This window comes from Haliaeetus leucocephalus, unplaced genomic scaffold (genome assembly GCF_000737465.1).
Source record: "Haliaeetus leucocephalus isolate CR32 unplaced genomic scaffold, Haliaeetus_leucocephalus-4.0 Scaffold751, whole genome shotgun sequence".
In the NCBI taxonomy this organism is placed as follows: Eukaryota; Metazoa; Chordata; class Aves; order Accipitriformes; family Accipitridae; genus Haliaeetus; species Haliaeetus leucocephalus.
The window spans coordinates 18,771,173-18,791,842 of NW_010973187.1; the positions used below are offsets into that span (position 1 = coordinate 18,771,173).

A 20,670-nucleotide genomic window follows, 5' to 3' on the forward strand; every position below is an offset into this window, starting at 1 on the left:
AAGTGAATAACCTCCTGGAAAAGATCCAGCCTGAGTGTGAGTAACCTGAGAAATGCAGACCTGGCTGCCAGCCAAGCAGTCAATCAGTTGATCAATTGACTTCCTAACCCTTTTTTTCCCCCCCCCCCACACCCCCCTCCCCCCGATCCCCCCCATCTATTGATCTCCTTGTCTGTAACATCCGCCTGCCCACCTGGAAATATTGCCTTTGACTCTGCCAATACATAATCCCGTGGGGCAGACCTTTCACCTCCGTTATGGGAAAACAGATTAACGAGCATCGTCTGGTGAATGCTCCAGGTGGCAGTAGGGTGAAGAAACTGCAAATATCCTTAAAACTGTGATAGCTGTTTGGTGGGTAGCTCATGTCCCCGTGCCACGCGTGGTGAGGGATCCCCCCTTGCCTCGCAGCCAGAAGCAGGGTGGCTGTTTTCAAAGCTGAGCATTAAACTGGACAGAGGTGGCAGAAAGAAGTCGGTTTCCAGGTGTTCCCCATTTCTGGGAATGTACCCGATGACTGTTTGCCCATTATTACTTGCGTCTCTTTTAGCTTTATCCCATTCAAGTGTATTATTAATTTCTTAAGTAGGATTCACATGGTGATGCTTCTCAGCTGGTGCATGCCCAGGTGATGTTATCAAAGGCTGTATTAAGATCAGAAGCCCAGTGGGGAAGCTGCTGGGGTTGAAGTAGGGCTGTTTGTTTCATGCAGACCTCCAATGAGGAGTCATCTCCAGCAAAACTCTCCTTCAGAGTTATCCACCCCAAACCTTCACTGCGCTCTTGGCATTTCTTGCAAGAAGGAGAGATTAGGGGTGGGCAGCAAACCCTCCTTTGCTGTTTGCAACAGCTACACAAGCAAAAACATCAATTTCCCCCCCCCCCCCCCCCCCCCAAACTGGGTCTCTTGGAGAGGAAGAAAAAGGCTGGCTGGAGACAATCTTTACAACCACCATCTGACTGTAACTTTCTGCTTGGAAAGGTTTCTAAGTTTAGCTAAGAAGGTATTTTTAGTATTGTTAACATGAAAACCTGATGTGTGGGGAGTCACCATGGTGTGGAGGAAAGGAGAGGAGGGTCTAACTTTCATTTTCAGGACTCCTAAGGTATTTTTCTGCTTTTCTCCGTGGTGCTTCTAAGCTGAAATGCTCCATCCAATGCTCCCAGATGCCTCTTGGATAATTTCTGCAGGAGGTGGAAGATGGCAAAATCAGCCCCAGTTGGACATGACTCTGCAAGTTGTCCCATACCAGGGGAAGAGCTGTCACCTGCCAGTTATCTCCAGCTACTTGTCAACTTTTCATCAGCCTTGCTGCCTTCTCCCCAGTAGGAAATGGCCAAAAATCCAAGAAGGTCTCTCCTCCATGAAGTTTTGCCCTTAACCGGCTGTTTCTATCACATCTGAGCAAATCCTAACCTGTGCTTTGTTCCTTGCTGCGTGACCCCAATGTGAACAACTGCAGGAGTTGTGCGGGAGGATATTGGAGCTGGGCTGCAGCCTGATGGATGGGGAGAAACCTCCCCACATCTCATCTGCCACCCCAGAGGAGAGTCATGGCTAACCCTTGCCACGCTCTCAGAAGACCTATTGAGATGTTAATCCAGCTGCTTTTATACATGGCCCCCGTCTCCCCACCACATTTCCTAGGGAAACAACAGCTCTGGGGTCTAAACCTTGAGTTGGTGGGACTGGGAGGCCAGCAGCCCTTGTGGGTCACTGCCTTTGAACAAACCAGGCACGTTCAGCTGGGTGCCGAAGCGGAAAATAAGCTTCCTCCAGCTCTCACTTCATCTTCTTTTATTGAGCAGCCTCACAAGATTTACCCCCCTTCTCTCCCCATCATCTCTGTTAAACATTACTATGCAGTGCAACCCCTTTAAATCAGGAAATCAATGGTATTTATTAAAAAAAAAAAAGACCCAACAAAACACTTTCTCAAAGCACTTGCTCTGAGAGAGGGAGGGGAGCCATTTACCCATTCCGCAAGGAGCAGCAGTTTCTCGTGATTGCTGACGCTGCTGTTTAAAGGGGCTCCATGCTGCAGCGTGTGGGTAAAAATGCTCCTTGGAAAAGGTTTCCTTGCTTTAAAATCCTCCTGTTTCATGGCAGAATTGCCTGGAGCTGAGAGGGAGGTCCTCCTCCATGCATCTTCGGAAGTAGAGGGGAACTGCAGCTTGGAGGACGCGGTGTTTATTGGGCCTCCAAGGAGGTCTGTTGGCCATCAGAGCTGTCACCCCTTGCCTCCAACACCGTCACCGCACCACCAGCAACGGCTTCTGCCGTGTGTGCACCCTCATGAGGGACACCCTAACCCGTGCTCCTCTAGCTTCCTCCTGGCTCTTCTGGCTTCTTTCTGGGATGTTCATCTTGGGCACACCTCGACCCAGGTTGGTGCTGGATCAGAATTCAAGCTTTGGTCTAAAAACCACATGCAGCCAAATGCAGCCACCTGGGGCATCGAGGGGATGGTTGTCATGTGGGCAAAACCTCATTTAGCCTCTCGTGGAGAGAACCACAACCAGAAGCCTAGAAGGTGTTTGTGGTCATCTTTGCCACGCAGGGACCATTGCACCTTCTTCACCAAATCTGCACGATGACTGAATGCCAGGGCCCCACCGTGGCTTTCTGGGGAGCTCGGCTTCCTTCCCCACTTCTGTGTGACCTACCAGCTCTAGGCAAGGCGGTGTCCTTTTCCAGGGGATTGCCCAGATATTGTGGCAATAGAGGATATGGGGAGGGAAACCACGGGGGCTATGCAAAATGCTCTCCTTAGTCTTCTTGAAAGCCCCTTGGACACCTCTCAGGTTAAACTAGGATTATACTAACGCAGTCCAAAGTGTTCGGGATTAACTGTGTGGATCAGGAGCACTAACTCCATGTGAACATGCTCAGGTCCTTCAGCTGGTGTGAGCTGGGAAGGACCACATCCACCCATTTCATGCCATTCCCTTCGTGTGGGTATTCACACCGCTTTGGGGCCATTTTCATGCCTGTGTCCCTCTCTTAGCTGAAATGAAGTAGGTTCTTGGATCCAGCTTGCATCACTCTGTCATTCCAGGAGAGCTAGTGAAGGTGTAGGTACAAACATGTCCTAGAGTTGGACAACAAGTCAATGCATTCATATTTCTTTACGAAAACAGCTTAAAATCTGTATTCAAGGGATTTAGAGAGAAATCAATTACCATAAAAATCTATTAACTCCATTAAAAACGAAACTGTAAACTTTTGACCCCCTGAGGCTTATTTCTGTCAAGCAAGGAACAACCCGTGTTTAACCAGATTTTTCCTCCCATCCAAATCTACCATTCTCCTTGGGGTTTGAAAATGTCTTTAACTCCCCTGCAGCACATGGTGCCTAATCACGGGAGAGGGGCTGCAGAAATGCCCCAACGAGGCTTTTCCATGTGAACATTTCAAAGCCAAAGGAGAGAACTGGCATTTCCCTGGTAGTGAATTATGAACACATTTGCTTGCAAAATGGACAGACCCTCTAATTGACACCAGCTATTGCATCTTCATCCTGTCTCCTGAGTTTTTTTTACGTGAGCTGTCGGTACCTTTTAGGAGCCAGCTGTGGTTGTGACCTTTGCTCTCCACCTCTGTGAGCCATTAGGATTTACTCCATCCTTTGCCTCCTTGCTGATGTCTTAAGCCTCAAGCCCTTATTTTTATTTTTCATCTTGCCACCAAAATTCAATGGTTTGAATCTGTCCTTCGCTTTAGTCGGTGCGGTTTGTGCCTTGTTTTTCCCCATCCAAATATCGTGCAAAATTATATGTAGATGTGCTGGGATCTCGGTGACCTGTTAATGCTGGTAAGGAGGTGCCCCTCTGTGTTCTCTGCCGGCTAATATAAGGTTATGCTCAGCCTGCAGTCTTTCAGAGGGAGCTGCAAATAGCATATCCTTCCTCTGTCCAGCTGGCTGTTTTCAGGAGACTTGTACGAAAACATTTGAGACCTGCTTCCCTCTGTCAGGTTTGGCTCCAACTGTCAAGATTTCTCTAGGTCATGAGGCAGAGGGTCTGTCTGCTTGTGTGACATGTGCTATGGCACAGTGGTGGGTGTTGGGACGTGGATCCGCACAGATCCCCTGGGAAAGCTATGTATGCGTGCCCAGACACAGCTCTGTAATGTAGTTTTTGTGTCTATGTGCAACAGGGATAGATATTTGGTGGATGGAGTTAGCAGCATCTGGCACGGCTGATCCTGGGGCAAGGGATGCGTGAGATCCAGCTGGAGCCACAGGCAGATGGGATGCAGGCACCAGCCAGATGAGACTGCAAATCCACTGGGTCTCATCCCTTTTAGACAGACCTTGCTGACAGGCGTTATTTATTTATCCCAAAATTTGTTGGGAAAAAAAGAGGAAGAAGAGTTTATTGCAAACATATACACAGGAAGAATAAATGGAGGGGAACAGCCCAGCCTCTGGCATGACTGCAAATATGTAAGACCTGCTTTTTTTCCTCTCTTACCCTCTTGCATCTTACCAAGCTTCACATAGCTTTGTCATCTGATCCAGGTGAGGTAAAGGGAGAACCTGGTCCATCAGCTTTATGGAGTTTGGAGGCAATTTGTTCAAGGAACTGTAAAACCTGGAGAAGTTGCCCCTATAAATTATTTACCGGGGGCAGTAAAAGATCAAGGAAATTGCTGGGATTCCTTGCAAAACCCTGAAGTTTATGGGGTCATTTTCCTGCCCCTACCAGGCTTCTCTAAAGATCTCTGTAGCGGTTTAGGAGGTCTTTGACAGGGGCTGATGGGAGCCAGTGTCTGCAAAGATCAGCTAAGACTTGCTGGATTGAAGTTTGCTAATATGTAATGTATATAAAGAGCATCGTGATGGCACCTGAAAGTGAGCTGGTGGCTCTAAGTCAGCTGAACTGCCCTAAGCTGGACAACGATGGTAGAGCAAATGGCAGTCCTCCATCAGCCTCGTTACCCAAAATATCATATCCTGAAAGATGGAACACATGGAAGGAGCAAGCCCAGGTGTGATCTTGGCCTGCAGGTGGGCTGTGGATGGAGGGAGGTGTTGGCACGAGTGTCTGGAAGCTGCAGAGCAGCTCTTCACCCTGATATACGTGTCCCACACTGACTTTTCTCACCTAGGGCTGGTATTTCATACCCAGGTGAATCCTTAAATGCAGTGTGATTTTTGAAGGAATCAGAGAGGGGAAAAACAAGGGAGAAAACAACTCATTTTCCTTTCAAAGTCAGAGAATGGTGCCCTTGAATTTGGGATCATTTGTAATCTGGATGTGCTGCAGTCATCCATCAAGGACCATCGCTGGCAACCCAGCAGCAGGAGCCGGGTGGGGTTTCACCCCGAGTGAGCATTTGCAGCTCACTGCTAGAAGGCAGAACACAGTTTTAACTAAAAATTTAAAAATGTATGTAATAAAAATCAGAAATATTCAATATGTTCAAAAACTGAACACGTACAAGTTCAACATGCATGCACGTGTGCATATATGAATTCATGTCTGCCAGGAAATGTGTTTAGTTTGTGGCATCCAGATTATGAAACCCTTTTGAATCCTTTTCCTCACCTTTGCAATGTGAATTCAAGGTGTGACTGTTCTGAGCTGGAGCCTTTCTACACCCGCAGGGTCTTTGCGTTTTGCGAATGTTAACATTTACTCACTGAGGGCCTGGGGCTCACTGTGCTTTTTCTTTGCCTCTGCAGAGTCTTCTAGGATTTATTCCTTATATGACTATTTTCCTATTGCTATGTTAATATGCATTCTTTACTGTATTCATTCTGTGCTGAAGCATTAAACAATATCAGAGCTGGGAAAAAACCCAGAAGAATCACATGTTAAATTTTTATCTGCAAAAACGTGCTTTGGCTTAGCTGCCCAAAGTGACTACAGAAGCTCAGACTTATTTTTTTGTTGCTTAGGCTTTTTTTTTTTTTTTCTGCATATATGTGAATTTGGGCAACAAATGCTGAAGATTCAGAAGTGGGGGTTTTTCTGTCCGTTGTCCCTTTCCGGATCCGTATCCTCTCAAGGTATCACTGTCCCCTGCCCCATGGGTCAGCGCTCTGGCCAGCGGTGCAAGGAAGCTAATGCTCTGGAGTAGACTGCTGTGGGATGATGTTGGCACATGCCTTGTCATATCACACATGCATCTTAGAGGGACTCTTTAAGAATAAACTGGTGTTTCCCTGGAATTACAAAGAGGAATGGAGATTTCTGTTAGCATTTAAGTTTTCCTGAATTATTTTTTTCCCATGCATTTTGGGCTCAGTCTGTCTGAAGAGGTCAAGCAGCAAGGAAATTTTATCCTTAATTTAGGGCAGGAATGGAGAGGATGAGGTGAGAGAGGATAAAAAATCACATTTGGAAAGGCAAGAGGTATGATTTAGCTTGAGTCCAACATCAAGCCTCATGTCTGAAGGTAGCAGCTACTTACAAACCTGTTCTGAAGGCAATGAGTTCGGAGCCTGTTAATTTACTGCCTATCTTCTCTTGATTAGATGGGATGGATGGGTGACTGCCAAAGGCAGCGAGGGCCCTGAGCACTGGTGTTCTCCAGGGATGGTGTGTGTGCCAGAGGACCTCAATGCCAGGCAGGACCGCGTGGGGTGACACGTGGCAATGGACGTGCTAACACATGCAGGTTCCTTTGCCCCAGGTACAGCACCAGGGATCCATGAGGCACGTAGGAAAATCAGCATTTCAGAGGTTCTTATTGTGTCTCAATGCGGCAGCTGGTATTTTGGGGGCAGGATTGGGTGAGCTGGTCCCAGTGCCGTTCACAGAAACTGGGGAGCCTTCCCCATATAAACCAGTAAGACCGTTAGGACAGGCTTCAGTGCCAGGTGTTGTGACAGACTTGTGCTCTCGAAGGATCTACATTAGCTGTCTCAGTACACATTGTATTGCGTGTCTGGTGTTATTTTAGATATGGAAATTCTCAGAACAGTGCGTTGTATTTACAAGCTAAATTATCCTTCACTTTGATTGTGTTTTGGGCAGGAGGAAGTGTAGAGGTGTGAATGATGGGGGGAAGAGGAGAAGAGAGGATGGAAGGAGGCACTTTTTGAAAAAACATTGAGATAAGGGTCTCTGCAGGAACATTTCTAGGACATATGTTTTAATAATATTAACACAGAGCTCAGAAACCCAGTCAAAGGTTTTGCTGCCTTTCTGTTCCATGAAGGGTCTGCTGTGGTCCGGCACAGATCCTGCCCTATGGAGCTGAGGATTAAATGGGAAGGGAAAAGGGGATGCTGCCACGTTGGCATTGCAAGAAGGGTGCTGGGAGCTGAGGGGCAATGGCGTGATCTTGCCAAAGTTCATAACACAACTCTTGTGAAAGAGTTGGGGGTAAAACCTAGTTTCTCGGGTCTCAGCTCTGCACTTCTCCATTACTTGATTTTCTAGAAGCACAGGAACTCAGCCTTGTTTTCCAAAAGGGACCCAACCTATAATGCAATGTGAATTTTGAGGTTGCATGTTGTTAACTGGAAGGAACAATCCAGCCCTGGAAAAGAGCTAGGCTGGATGAAGTCATCAAGCTCATCTTTTCCCCACATCTGTAACTTCCACCCTGGAAGTAGTCCATGTCTCCCTGTGAAATCTGCTCAGCCTGAGAAAAGCAGGTAAGACTCAGAACAGGAGAAGAACTTTTTATTGCCCATTAAAAAGAATAAAACCCCTTCTGGCAACACCACTTCTGCTGCAGTTGTTGCTTCCTAGAGAGAAGTCCCTGCTTCACAGAGGAAGACTTCTGTAGCAATTTGGGGGAAGTTACTAAACCATCCATAGGAAGTAACAAGAGCTTTCAGCCCCCTTCGAGCTGCTCTGTGATGGTGGGCTGGACCTCCAAGGGCAGCAAATGCAAGGCAGTTAATCCTGGATTTAGGAACCTGAAGGTTAGTCACAAAACGGGCTAATAAAGACTTGGGTGCAGGTGATTGCTGTCTGCAGTGATCTTCTAGTGATCTTTCCTCCCTGTGTAATTGAGGCAGCAGGTGCTTCCCTCTTTAATCACACCACTAATATTCACATTTAGGCTTAATTGCCTAAGCTTGTTGTTGCCTGCAGAAGGGTGCTGTTAGGGAAGGGTGCTGTTAGGGAAGGGTGCTGTTAGGGAAGGGTGCTGTTAGGGAAGGGTGCTGGGGGAGTAAAGCTGAGCTCTCCCCTGTAGCCAATACCCACAAAGAGATGAAGGAATTAGTAGGTTTATAGACTTTAGTGCCAATTGCCTAAGCCAAGATGAGCCTTTGTAGCTGGAGAAAAGCTTCCCTTGCCACTGTAGACAGGTGGGAGCATCATACTCAGACGGCATGTGTTAAAGCCTCTTTTCTCCTGCAGATGAATGACTCTCCAGGCTGTGTGCTGACTGCAGGAACCACGAAGGACCTTCTTCCCAAGGAAAAGGAAAATGTATGCCCAGATCCTTGCCCTGGCAGTGGCTGTAGTGCAGTGCAAAGCTGTGGCCGTTCATGAAGGTATGTGACAAGTGGGCTACCATGAATGCAGCAGCTGGGGGTGATACTGAGACACATCAGGGAAAAAAAGACCTTTTCCAAGCAGATGTTTCTGCTAATGTCATGGATACATATACAGATGGTGTCACAGTGGAGCTGTAGTGCTCATGCCGTTAACTTCTGCATAGGGACCTTTTAGGTTGGGATCATCCGGCTAACAGAGCAGCTCAGCTGGCTCCAAAAGGCAGGCAGGCAGGACCTGACTTGCTGCACTAGGTTTTAGGGGGAATTCAGGGCTCTGCTCAGTGTCCTGCCTCTAATACTGTTCCACCTCAGCTGCTCCAGAGGAAAGCAGGGAGAAAGGGAAAACGTGTCCCCTCTTGATTCCTCTTCTGATCTCCAAGACCTGGTACAAGCCACCACACAGAGGATATGAGAGAAAAGACCTCCAGGGAGCCTTGAAGCCTCCTGCTGCTGTTTAGAAAGTCAAGATGGCCCTGGGGCTCACCTCCTCCCTGGCTCCCTGTTGCCTGTGCAAGCCCACAAAGAGCTTCTGGGGAGGAAGGGCAGGAGACAAAAGGACCCCAGAGAAGAGCCTCATGGAGTTACAGCATGATCCACGGCATGTCTCTAGTCTCTGGGTCCTGCAGAAGGGGGAGGCTCCTTGTGAGCATCCTACAGAGCTGATCCAGAGCTCTCAGGACGGCCATGGGGCTGGGTATGAGGCAGTGGGTCCTCCCTCTTCAAATTGTTCTGCAGCAACAAGCCCCCAGGCTTTGAAGGTGTAAATTCACTTGGACTAAATCCAGTAAATTCAACAAGGAGTTAATGGAGGCTTTGGCATCAGCTACAAAATTAACTTGATTAAGTTCCTGTCCGTCAATTAAGCCAATATACTTGACTATAATGCTATTTAATTCAAAGCTGGGAACAGTGCAATAAATCAACATTTACAGATGTCTCTGGCAAACCTGTGATTGATGAAACGTGGTAATTTTGGAGGTGCATGGAAAATTTCAAATAAAATCATATCCCCCTGTGATTAATATAGCTGTCTGTGTTGGTATTTTCTCAAGAAGGTACCAATCCAAATATGTTTAATATCACATGTTTCCAATGACAGCTTCAGGTACCTGATCCGAGCAGCAAACGCTCTTGGGTTTCATTGCCAAGTTGGGCCACTCAGGAAAGGTGCTGAGATCCTGGCTCAGCATCTCGCAGAATGGGCTCTGGTTGCCCCTTTATAGAGAAAGGGACACCATCCTGCCCTTTTTAATCCCATGGAGTTCTTTCTTGTTGTCTTTCTCCTCGTTATCCCTGGATGCAAATGAAGGCAGGAGCATTGTGCAGGGTAAGCAAGACTCCCAGGGGCCAGGCACGGACGGAGGAGGCTCTCTGGGGATTTGGGATGTGGAGAGGTAGGTAGCAAAGGTCCCTGTGATACCAATGGCATTTTCAGCACATTTTCCAGCTCAGGGCCAAAAATGCAGGTCTCCCAGGAAAAGCTGTCTGCACTGCCTTGAGTAGCTCCAAGAGGTGGGTGATTTGGGGAGGGCTGGCGGATTGTCCTCTCCATCTTGTTGAACCTTTGTTGGGATTTTCTCGTGGTAATACAGGTTGTGGTTACCCTGGGAAGCTGTCGAATGATTTCCACCAGTGCTGAGGTTGGAGCCAAGGACTGGCATTGCCTTCCCTCCAAGTCCTTCTGGGGGAACGGGGACATCGAGGCCCAAGCTAGGGAAAAGGCGTAGATCCCAAAATAGAAGCAGCAGCTGGAAAAAGAGCTTATGATGATCTGCTGTTAGCAGCCGAGATGCCTCCAAGACACCCCTGACATCTCAGCTGAAAATCACTTACGGAGGGTTGAGAAAGGAAAGGAGATCTCAACAGAGAGCTCTAGGAAGGAAAATTGAAATAATTGTCTCCCATTTTTGTCAAGGGAAAATGCTTTATATTCCCAGCTGGGTACGAGTAAAACTAAAAAGAGCCAGTCATTATTTTTCTGCTGGAAAAACTGTTAAGTCACGAAGAGCTCAGTGTCAGGAGGTACAAAGAAAGATGAAGAAACCAAAAGCCTTGGGTAACAAAGACCCTTGGACTGCCATCCATCCACAGCCTGCAAATGATCCTCTGTCCTGCTGTGGGGCCAAAGGGGATTGATCAGGGACACAGCAATGAAGGAGAGCACAAAACCTGCATCTTTCCAAGCCCTTTGAGGATCCTGCTTATAGAAATGGGGTAAAAAGTCAGGTAAATTGAAGAAGTTGAACTAACACAGGCTTTCCATTTGCAGCAGAAGCATGAGAAACCCGCCTAGCACATCTCCCCAGCAAACTGGAACAAATGCTGCAGCCTGGTTGGGTGTGAGTTGGGTCTCCAGACCTGCAGCTGAAAGTCAAGGCAGTGGCTGGGTAAAGTCCAAAGCACCAGAGACACAAAATGAAAAAAAAAATGTGAAGAGGTTGAGCCCAGTCCTGGTGAGCAAGATAAAAAAAAGCCTTCCTCCAGCAGTCAGCACAGTCTACTTTTTAGCAGCCCTACAGTAATAAATCAGCATCTATCTGCAAGGGAGAGAAACACCAAAGAAAATATACATTTTGAACATTCCTTGTGGAGCCTTCATTAATTTAAGCATCCCTAAAAGTCATCAGATTTCTGTCCATAAAATATATTTATTGGATACCTAAAGAAAATTAAATTAAATTGAGACTGAACATTGTAAAGGGAAATATGCCTTGATGTTTGTTAAACAAATTTCCCTGTACACCTGTCCCTTCCCTGCCAGCTGTCATCAGATACCTCTGGCTTGGACAAAAAAAAAAGCTCAAATTGTTCATTCTTTGCACAAGATACTTTTCACGCTTGGGGCCACTGGCAGCTTGGGAAGAGGGGAGCCTTCCAGAGCTGAATGCACAGAGTGTCCTGAGCTCTCTCCATGCAAGACTGGAAGAGTTGGTTGTTTTAGGGCTGGCAAAGCATGGGTGTCTCACATTGGCTCTGGAGACCCTGATGTAAGAAGCCCGGGATGGTTGGTGGGATGGCAGAGCTGCCACATTCCCAGATTTGAGTTGTGCATGGCTCAGGTGTCAATGTCTGCCTCTGGGCGTGCGAAACCGCCAGGCATCCCTTTGCTTCCAGCGTGTCCTACAGACCTGCATGACTTGATGGTGCTGGGTCTCAGTGTTTGTGCTTCAAATGAGAAAATTCCCCTGGGTGAGAACAGCAAGATGGAGATTTAGGAGGAAATTAAAGAGAACAAAGCAGCCTGTTGATTACCCACTTCGTTGGGCCTAAGCCATATTCCTTAGCTGCAATATCTCGGGGCTTCACATGGCTCGGAGGGGTTTATCTCCTGGCTGGCTCGTTGCATGGTGTGGAATGAGCCTTCCTGCTCCTCTTCTCCCTCAGCATGCAGGACGGCGGAGGTGGCTGACATTTTGTTCCTCGTGGGGCAGTCCCAGGGCGCAGGGAAGGAGAGCTCCCGGCTGGTCAAGGACTTCATCAGCAGCATGGCCCGTTCCTTTGAGAACGTGGTGATGGGCAAAGGAGGCATCCGGCTGGCTGTGGCACTCTACGGGGAGAAACCAAGGTGGGTCAATCCATCCTGTACCACCAGCACCCAGGTTTCTACAGCCCTCTGGCTCTAGATGGGCAACCATGTCCCCATGGTTAAAGACCTCTTGCTGCTCTGCTGAACCATTACAAGAGCAGAGCAAGAGCAACCCCCAGCATTGTCACCAGAGTCTAGAGGTGCTCGTCCATGGGGAACTCTTTCAGGGCAGGGAGGCTGGTATTTAATGCAGCCACAAGAAATTCCCTGCCATCCAATTTTAGACAGTGTTTTATGGTAACAGGGCTCTGGGGCTCATACCCTGGACTCCCTTGGCCACTGTGAAGAGGACTTCTTGCCTACATACAAGCCTAGTGCAAGCAGCTAAATGTCAACATTATTGCTGGTCTTTACTATTATCAGTGCACCCTTGCTGTAACAGCCATGTTTTCTTGCTCCTTATTCACCCATAGTCCCCCATTTCTCATTCCCAGGATGAGTATTGAGCTCACGGATTACGTGACCATCGAAGAAATGCTGGTGGCAATTCAGGATCTCTCCCTCAAAGGCGGCAGCTTAAGAACAGGGTCAGCCCTGGCGTTTGCGGCTCATGCCATGTCTCGCCTGGACACGCTGCGAGAAGATGCAGCAAAGGTAAGTGACCTTCTGTGATGACTCCCCTGGTGTCATCCTCAGTAGGGATCAGACCTCTAACTTCTTCACCTGAAGGCATGAAGGAGCCATTTGCTTTTTATTTATCCCATCTGAATTTTAGCTTGGAATCGAGGTACCGCATTTAGGACCTCATTCAGCTTCAGGTCACTTTATTGGTGATAGAAGGAAGCAGGCACCTCCAGATTTTCAAAGGACTGACTGACTTTTGTAAAATGCTCATGTTTCCCCATGGATTGCAGAGGGACCAGCATTCTGGTCTTAAATGCCTCCAGATGAGTACCAAATTTGGGGCACTTGCTGCATAAGCTAACTGAGCAGGCTCAGGGCATGATAAGGACCAGGAGACAAGTTGTGACATCGGTGCACGTAGCTGTTGCTAATAGTCTGCACCGATCCACCCTGGTTACAAAGAGTGGCAGCACACTTATCATCTTGCTCAAAAAGCAGACATGTTGCAGTGTCTTTACCTTTCAGACATCAGTTCTGGGTCCTTGGTTTCTTCAGCTCTTTTTTTTTTTTTTTAAATTATTTTGTTCATAATTTCTAAGGGGTGCTGAGGATGCTAAAGAGAAGGAGCTGCATTCTAGTTTGCTTTGCAGGCTGCATGGAACAGTTCACACTGCTCTGTTCTGATGGTAGATAGCCTTGAAATCAAGAAGGGGGCAGCTGCGTGGGGAGTAGATACACCCCATGCATTAAGTCTCAAACTTCCACAGCCAGCTTTCACCTCCCATGGGCCTCCCACATTTGCAGCTCGGCGCTGCACCTTCTCTTTTGCTCTGAGATCCTGCATGCCGAATGCAGTCTGTGTGATCCACGCTATCAGTGTGGTGTGATCAACGTGGTCAATGAGACCCGTTTTGGGTCACGGAGCTGGGGGGAGAACATGATGATACGGGTGGGATTTTTTAACCACCTCAACTGCCTACTTAAAGGTATTGCAGCAGGGTTTGTCTTCATTATATCATCGATGCGCCAGCCATATCTCCTGCTATGTGATCTGACATGGGACTGCCCAAAAAGCTTGAAAGGTCTGGAGTTGCTGAGTTGGCTGTCATTTAAACCAGGCTGTGGCCGAGAGAGTTTCTTACCACCCAATAATACCATCCGAGTGCCAGTGGCCAAGTGTGTTGTCCAGGGTGCAGCTGAGTCCTCCTTTAAGACCTGCTCTTGTGGACTTGTAGGGGTGAATCCTCTCTCTGTGCTGGCATTAATCTTTTTCTGGACTCAGAGTTACTGTCCCAAGCAGAGGTGAGACACAGCTGGGCAGGAGGAGACATGCAGAGAAGATGCTGACATGAGCAGCAGCATTTATGCTCTGCTTCCTTCCCAGCTCATGCTCACGAGAGCTGATTTCATGTGAGTTACCCCAGAGGTGTGAGTTATCGAAGGATTTATTTTCAAGTGCCCATCCCTTTGGAGAGACTTCATCCAAGGTCTGACTTGTCAGTGTGAAAATCCTGCAACTGTCTCTGTGACCTCTCATGTTGTGCTCTTTCATTCTCTTTACACCAATTCTTGTAGGTAGTTGTTTTGATCACGGATGGGAAATCCGGTGACTCAGTTGAAGACGAAGCCCGGGTCCTGCAGGATGGGGGGGTGACAGTGTTTGCTGTAGGTACGTATGGACACGCTAAATTACATGGAGCATTACCGCTAAATACTGTGCGTGCACCAAGACACAGTCTATGCGCTGGGGAATATTCCCGACACACAACACCCCCCTCCTCTAAAAACTGCACCCATCCCCAGGCTTAGCTACTAGCAACTACTGCAAGTACGGGAAAATCGCATCTGTGCTGTGCTTGGGTATTTTTTGTTGCTGTCGATAGCTGATTTATTCAGTGGAAACCTGCGGTTTTGCATCTGTCAAAACTACTTGTGAATTCAGGAGGAGTTCAATAAATAGTTCCATAAAAGTCAAAATGTTTTGATGTGACATTTTCAAAAATGAAATGTTTTCACTTTTGAAGCTTTCTCTTAATGGGGTTCAGAGACTGACTTCAGCTACGTTAAAAATGTCCATCAGAATAATTCCATGGGCAAGGAAAAGTTTCAGCACCTCTGTGCCCCCAAGAGCTAAATACAGCCATTTATTACAAGTCAGATCCTTCCCTTCACCAAACATTTCACGGGAGAAGAAGGGGATGATGGTGGTGGTGTTTCGTTATAGAGAGCAACCAAGCTGATTTGGACAAATGTGAGGTGAAAATTACGGAGGGTTGGTTTGGTGTGTGTGTGGGGCGTACCTCCCTTTTTTTAATTCAACCACAGGAAAACCCTACAATTTTCACACAGCCTCCCAAAGTCCCGTTGCCTGCTCATCCATCAGAAGGGCAGAAATGTCTCTGTATCCAATGGGAAGGATAAAGCCAGATCCTACCCTACTTGTTTTCACTCTCCACCCCAAGAGAGCTTTCCACCTCTCAGCCCATTAGCAGCCGAATCCCCTGTGTCAGTCTCTAGCGTGCCTCTGGAGAAAACCTCGACCTCTTTTTCTTGATTGCTTCATCTGCTTCACCAGTGCCCATCCAGCTCGAGTCCCCATGCCTTGTTTCATCCTTCATCATGGGCGGCATGACTGCAAAGCTGATGTAAAGCTCAAAGGCCAGCACATTGCTCCCGCTTGCTCTCGACAGCCTTTGCCAATACGTGGCCTGCCCCAGGGATGGTGTTTGATGTCCTCCTTTCCTCTTCTTTCCTTCTTCTAGGGATTAAGGACGCTGACAAGAATGAACTGAACAAAATAGCTTCAGAGCCTGCTGCAGAGCATGTGCTTTACATTGAAGATTTCCACTTGCTCCACAACTTGGCCCCCAAACTCTCTCGAAGGCTCTGTTTCACTGCCTCAGAGCCACCACGACCCGTCAAACAGACTGTGCAAGGTGCGTCAGGGCTCTCGCTTTATCCTGCTTTCCACCTGCTCGAACCAGCTCCTTCCCAGTCCCTGGATGTGCCAGCCACACCATGGAGGTGGACCTCCCACATCCCCTCTGTTCATCACAAGGGAGTTTTAGGGGTTGGATGACCCTAGAGGAGCAGCCAGCTCATGGAGCATCTGTTGCTTGGGGGCAGTGGTCCTGTGCATTTTGCTTGTGTCTGTGTCTCCATGGTTTGTCTGGTGGCACCGGATCCCCAAAGTCTTGCTGCTGGTTCAAACAAAAGGAGCAGCAATGGGCTGTGGCAGCGTTTCTGCCCCTTGGGGGCTTTCATGATGGACCTCTCATGGTGAACACCAGCAGCACAGCTCAGGGTCTCAGGAGGAACTTCATTCCTTGCAGAAGGTGCTAAGAGCAGCCAAAGAGATTTCCAAAGACATCTAGATCTCTCCATAAACAGATACTGATGCAGCAAATCCAGAGGTGGGGGCAGTGAACTCCTGCACTGCTCTTGGCACACAAACTCATGAGGAGATGAGTTAAAAGTTTGGGCCAGAGCTTGGGGGAACTTCATCCCAGTCATTAGAGGGTCTTTTTTTTGGTTTCTCTGTGGTTCTGCAGCACTTCAGGCCTTTCTGTGATATTTCATGGAGAGTTCAAGCTTTCTGGCCAAATATTCTCTGGTGGCAGCAAGAAGGGCAGGAAGGAGCTGATGCCCTATGCATTAAGCAGGTGTTCACAGGGAAAATTTAGCCAGAACCACTTTGGTTTTCCTTCTTGTGCTGTCAAGCAATTTGCCAAAACAAAACCTGCTTGTGTGGCTCTGGCCTGGAAACAGATCCCAGTGGGTCCCGCGCTTTCAGTCTGAGTGCCATCTATACCCAAGGCTTTCTCTGCATTGAATATGTTGACTCCATCAATGAACAGCCTGCACACATCCAGCACTGGTGCCATCACGTCCAAACCAAAGGCTTTTCCTTTCTCTTTTTGCAGCTGAGAAGATCATCGGCCCCCGGGATTTGTATGTCAGTGAGCACAGCCACAGCTCGCTGCGACTCACGTGGATGCCAGCTACAGGGAGGGTGACAGGGTACCATGTCCATCTGCATCCCTTGCTGCCTTCAGGGCAGCTGATTTCGGAGGACCAGCGGCAGGTAGAGTTGCGTTCCCGTTTTGCAGAGTACCACTTGCAGCTCCCGGTGTTTGGGGTTCATCCTCCGCTGAGGCTGCTGATGGCACAGCCTGGTTAGGAGATGGCACCATGTCCCTCAGCCATCCCGGTCACAGCCCAGTGCATTGGCATAAAATCCTGAAGCTTGAACTGAAGGTCTATAGATAGACCATTGGATTTGCAGGTGTGTTGATTGCTCATGCTAATTTTGTCATTGCTGTTGTGGTGAGATGGAGTTTCTGGGAGTGATGGTGGGGAAGGTAGGGTGGAAGAAGGATATGGCATGAACTGGCACAAACTCCATTGGGACTGATAGGAACAGGTCAATGGGAAGCACTCCTTTCTCTCCTTACCTCTGTGATCCTCTCCAATAAACACATCCAGCTTCCCCAGCAGCATCCCGTGTTTCTCTTGCTGCCAAGATTGTTCATCTTGGTAAGATCTCCGTGTGTTTTGGTTTTGGATTTGCCAAGTCCTTGTGTGAGGGATGCTGCCATGTGTGCCAGCTCGCTTCGGTTCAGCTTGGTCACTGCACAAAGTTTGAGAGCAAGATTGAAGGATAGAAGATGTATGCCTAAAAGCTTTGATTTCTAATAATAGAACTAAGCTATGAAAGCATAAATTATTAAGGTTAAGATTATTAATTGTATTAATTATTAAGATTGTATTTAACAAGAATGATCATCCTTGGCTGCTTCAGAATCTCATAAGAACCTAGTGAAAACAGAAGCTATATCTCCACCTCTCTTGCCCTCAGGTTACACTGAAATCTCCCTCTAAGAGCTTAAAAGAAACTTTCTTTGTCAAAGATGGTTGCTTTTCCTCCATTTTCTTCAAGGGGATTGGGGACCACCCTCACCCTTATGCATGCTTTTGTCTTCATGGAGTTTTTTCTGGTCTATCCCATGAAACCCACCCTTGGCACTGTCCTGTGTCAGTGCTAGGTCCAGTGTGAACCTGGATATCAATTGAGGAACGCAATGTTCTGAGTTAGTGCGTTTTAAGAGGCTCCTGCTCATGGAAGTCACTTTGCATCAGATGTGAAGCCTTGTGCTCCTAACCTGTTGCTAACATGGGGGTCTTCTACTGTCATAGAGGTGTAACGATGTCCTTTGTCCTCTGTGCGACAGATTGTGGTGGATGGTGACAAGAGCACCGTGCTGGTGACTGATCTGAAACCCAACACTAAGTATGTCTTCACGGTGAGGGCCGTCTATGCAGATGTCCTTGGGGAGTCAGCAGCTGTCAAGGGAAAAACAAGTGAGTGTCTCTCCTACAGTCATCCCCATGTGTTCCTCGTCTGTGTGGGCACAGGAAAAAACCCACCTCAAAACCATACATGTGAGGAGTGAGGGATAGATGGGTAGAAATGGGTAGGAGGAACATCTCTGCAAATGTCCATGGTGTGGGGTGCAAGGTTGTGAGTGGGTGCAGAGTAACCGCTGTGGTTAACCCACTTGAAAGCAGAGGGTGCAGCCTGCTGGACAGATCACATCATCTGATTTAATAACCAGCAAGATTTAACGAATCAAGGCTGGGATTCAGTTAATGTAACACTCATGTACCTGGGATGAGAAAGCTTTTGGAGGCCATGGGTTGAGAAACACAGACATGAGTTTTATGGAGAGATGTATATTCTAAACACCTTGTTTCAGAAGTGGGTGGTCCAAAAGGTTTGTGTTGGCACTATGCATGCACTTCGGGCTTCATTTCACTCAAGGTGAACACCAAGATGGTATGATCATGGCCTTTAGGAAATGCCCCAAGTAGTGATTTCTGGTCCCATGCAATGATCTAGGCTTCCTCTGGATTGCGATCTGCCATGCCAAATTCCTTTGCTGTCACATGGCTGGCTGTAATGGCAAGGTTCTTGGAAACAAAGGAGCAAATTCACTCTTGGCCACATGCTGGAGTGCAAGACACTGGGTCAGATGTGACGGATGGAGCAGGTTTTGTCGCAGAAGTCTCTGCACTTCTTTAAAGAGGTTTCAAGAGTTTAAGGTGTGCACTAATTCTGCTTCCCTCCCTGTCTTACATGAAGCGCCAAGTCTGCTTTGCCCAAGGGCTTTTGAAACGAATTATTCCTTTCTTCCTTGTCTTTTGTTTCTTCCCCACCCCCTGCAATATCTTAAATTGTTTGTCTTCTTGAGGGAAGATCTTGGACAGGATGAATAAATAAAGCACCTCAATGAGGTTGATTCATATATACTTGCCAGGAATAAGATGGAATGTCTTTATAGGTGGAAATAAAGTCATTTGATCTCTTTTCTTATTATCCCCAACATGAAGCCAGAGGCAGAAGCTATAAATCTGTCTGCCATGGCTGGCTGGATCAAAATGGGCTCCTCTTTGCAAGAGTTGCATCCATAGGCGCAAGTAGCGTTTGATTCATGTGTCGTTGCTCAGTCTGCATGAAACCACTGCAGAGTTTTCTCTGCTCAGGAGGAAATGCTTTGTGGCTAGATATTTCACAGTTCCCAACGCCATTCAAAGAGGAAGCCCGCAAGCACTCTGCTTTGGGGGGTTTCAGCTCACTTTTCAACCAGACACGGGTTTGGTAGAGTAGGGGTGGTTGATTTTGAGGATTCAGCTGAGAGAATAGGGAGAACTGGTGCTGCTCACCTGTGTGTCTCTTTGTCCTTGAAGATAAAAGATTTTCCAAGGGTCTTTGCCATGGCGCTTTATTACAGCACTGTCACATCAATTTCTGCAATATTTTTGTACCCCAAAGCACCTGTGCCTCCAGTCACTAATTTCCGTGTGGTAGAAGAAGGACTTTTTAGCTTGAAGGTGGCTTGGACACCTCCACTGGGCAAACTGAAGGGCTACAAGGTCTACATCCCCAGAGGTGAGTTCAGATTTTATTAATTGTTCTTGGAATTTGCTTTAAAAGGAGCAGTGACCCAAGGACAGGAAAGGTGCCATTTTGTCAAAGGAACAATGCACCACAGTAATGGCATTACTCTGGAAGGAGGCCAGGTTAGCCTCTTCCAGACAGTGTGGTTCCTCCAGGACAGAGGAGGAGAGTCCTTTGAAGGACTTTCTTTTGAAGAGCAAGATGGGGATGATGCTGTGGATGCCTTGTACTCATTTGCACTGTCACGTCCAGACCTACCTTGGATGTTTTTCATACTCACGTGCCTGCTTTGGTGTGGATGTGGGGTGAGTTCAAGCTTTCAGTATGTTTCACGCTCACCTCTGTGTGATCTGGAGGGTTGGGACAGCATGGATGTGTCAAGCCTTAGCTACAGACATAACTCTCAGCAATATCACATGGGTTGGGGGACTTCAGCCATGCACTTGAACCAGCTGCTATGCATGCTCTTTACCGTGTTGTGAAGACACCACCATGGGATGTAGACAGGCAGTGGGAAGGCATCACCATCACTCTTCTCCTTGATTTTGCAGCCAACAGACCAGGAATGACCTACGAGCAGATTCTGCGGGGTGACGTCTCTTCCCATGTGCTGGATAACTTGCAGGAGGACAGAGAATACAACATCAGCATCTACACGGTGTACCCCCAGGGGCCAAGCCAGCCTGTGGCTGCTGTGGGGAGAACATGTAAGAGGTTTGACTCTGTGGCTGGTCCCTTCTTGCCCTGGGTGCTGTGTTCATACTCTTTGCTGTTGATGAGCACCTCACAGTTGGTGGGTGCTGCAGCAACATGGCCATCAAAGGGACAGCGTTCAACAGGTCCTTCCTAACTCCAACCTTGAGCCATGCTCTTCCCCCATGACACGCATGGACATGGACACCCTCGAACACCATCATGCTGCTCGGGAGGAAGGGTGGGAGATCTGCCAGAGCCTCGCTTGCCCTCCTGTTTTGCACCCACACTGCATAAGGCAAGCGAGGCTGGTGCATTAGAGGCATTGGTCCTGGAAAGCAATGGTCACAGATTTGGTGGTTTTCACCCCTGCTTTTATGAGATGCCTTCAGCCTGTCCGG

The 20,670-nt window shown here is 47.9% G+C and overlaps 1 protein-coding gene across 1 annotated transcript; it reads left to right on the forward strand.

Moving 5' to 3' along the window:
- Positions 1-8,398: 8,398 nt before the first annotated feature.
- Positions 8,399-20,452, forward strand: LOC104840289 (collagen alpha-1(XIV) chain-like). The gene is made up of 10 exons (XM_010581113.1): positions 8,399-8,465; positions 11,853-12,033; positions 12,489-12,648; positions 14,194-14,287; positions 15,381-15,554; positions 16,542-16,702; positions 17,850-17,979; positions 19,451-19,567; positions 20,128-20,283; positions 20,416-20,452. The coding sequence occupies exons 1-10, from the start codon at positions 8,399-8,401 to the stop codon at positions 20,424-20,426; spliced, it is 1,251 nt and encodes a 416-aa protein (XP_010579415.1). The 3' UTR covers positions 20,427-20,452.
- Positions 20,453-20,670: the final 218 nt, after the last annotated feature.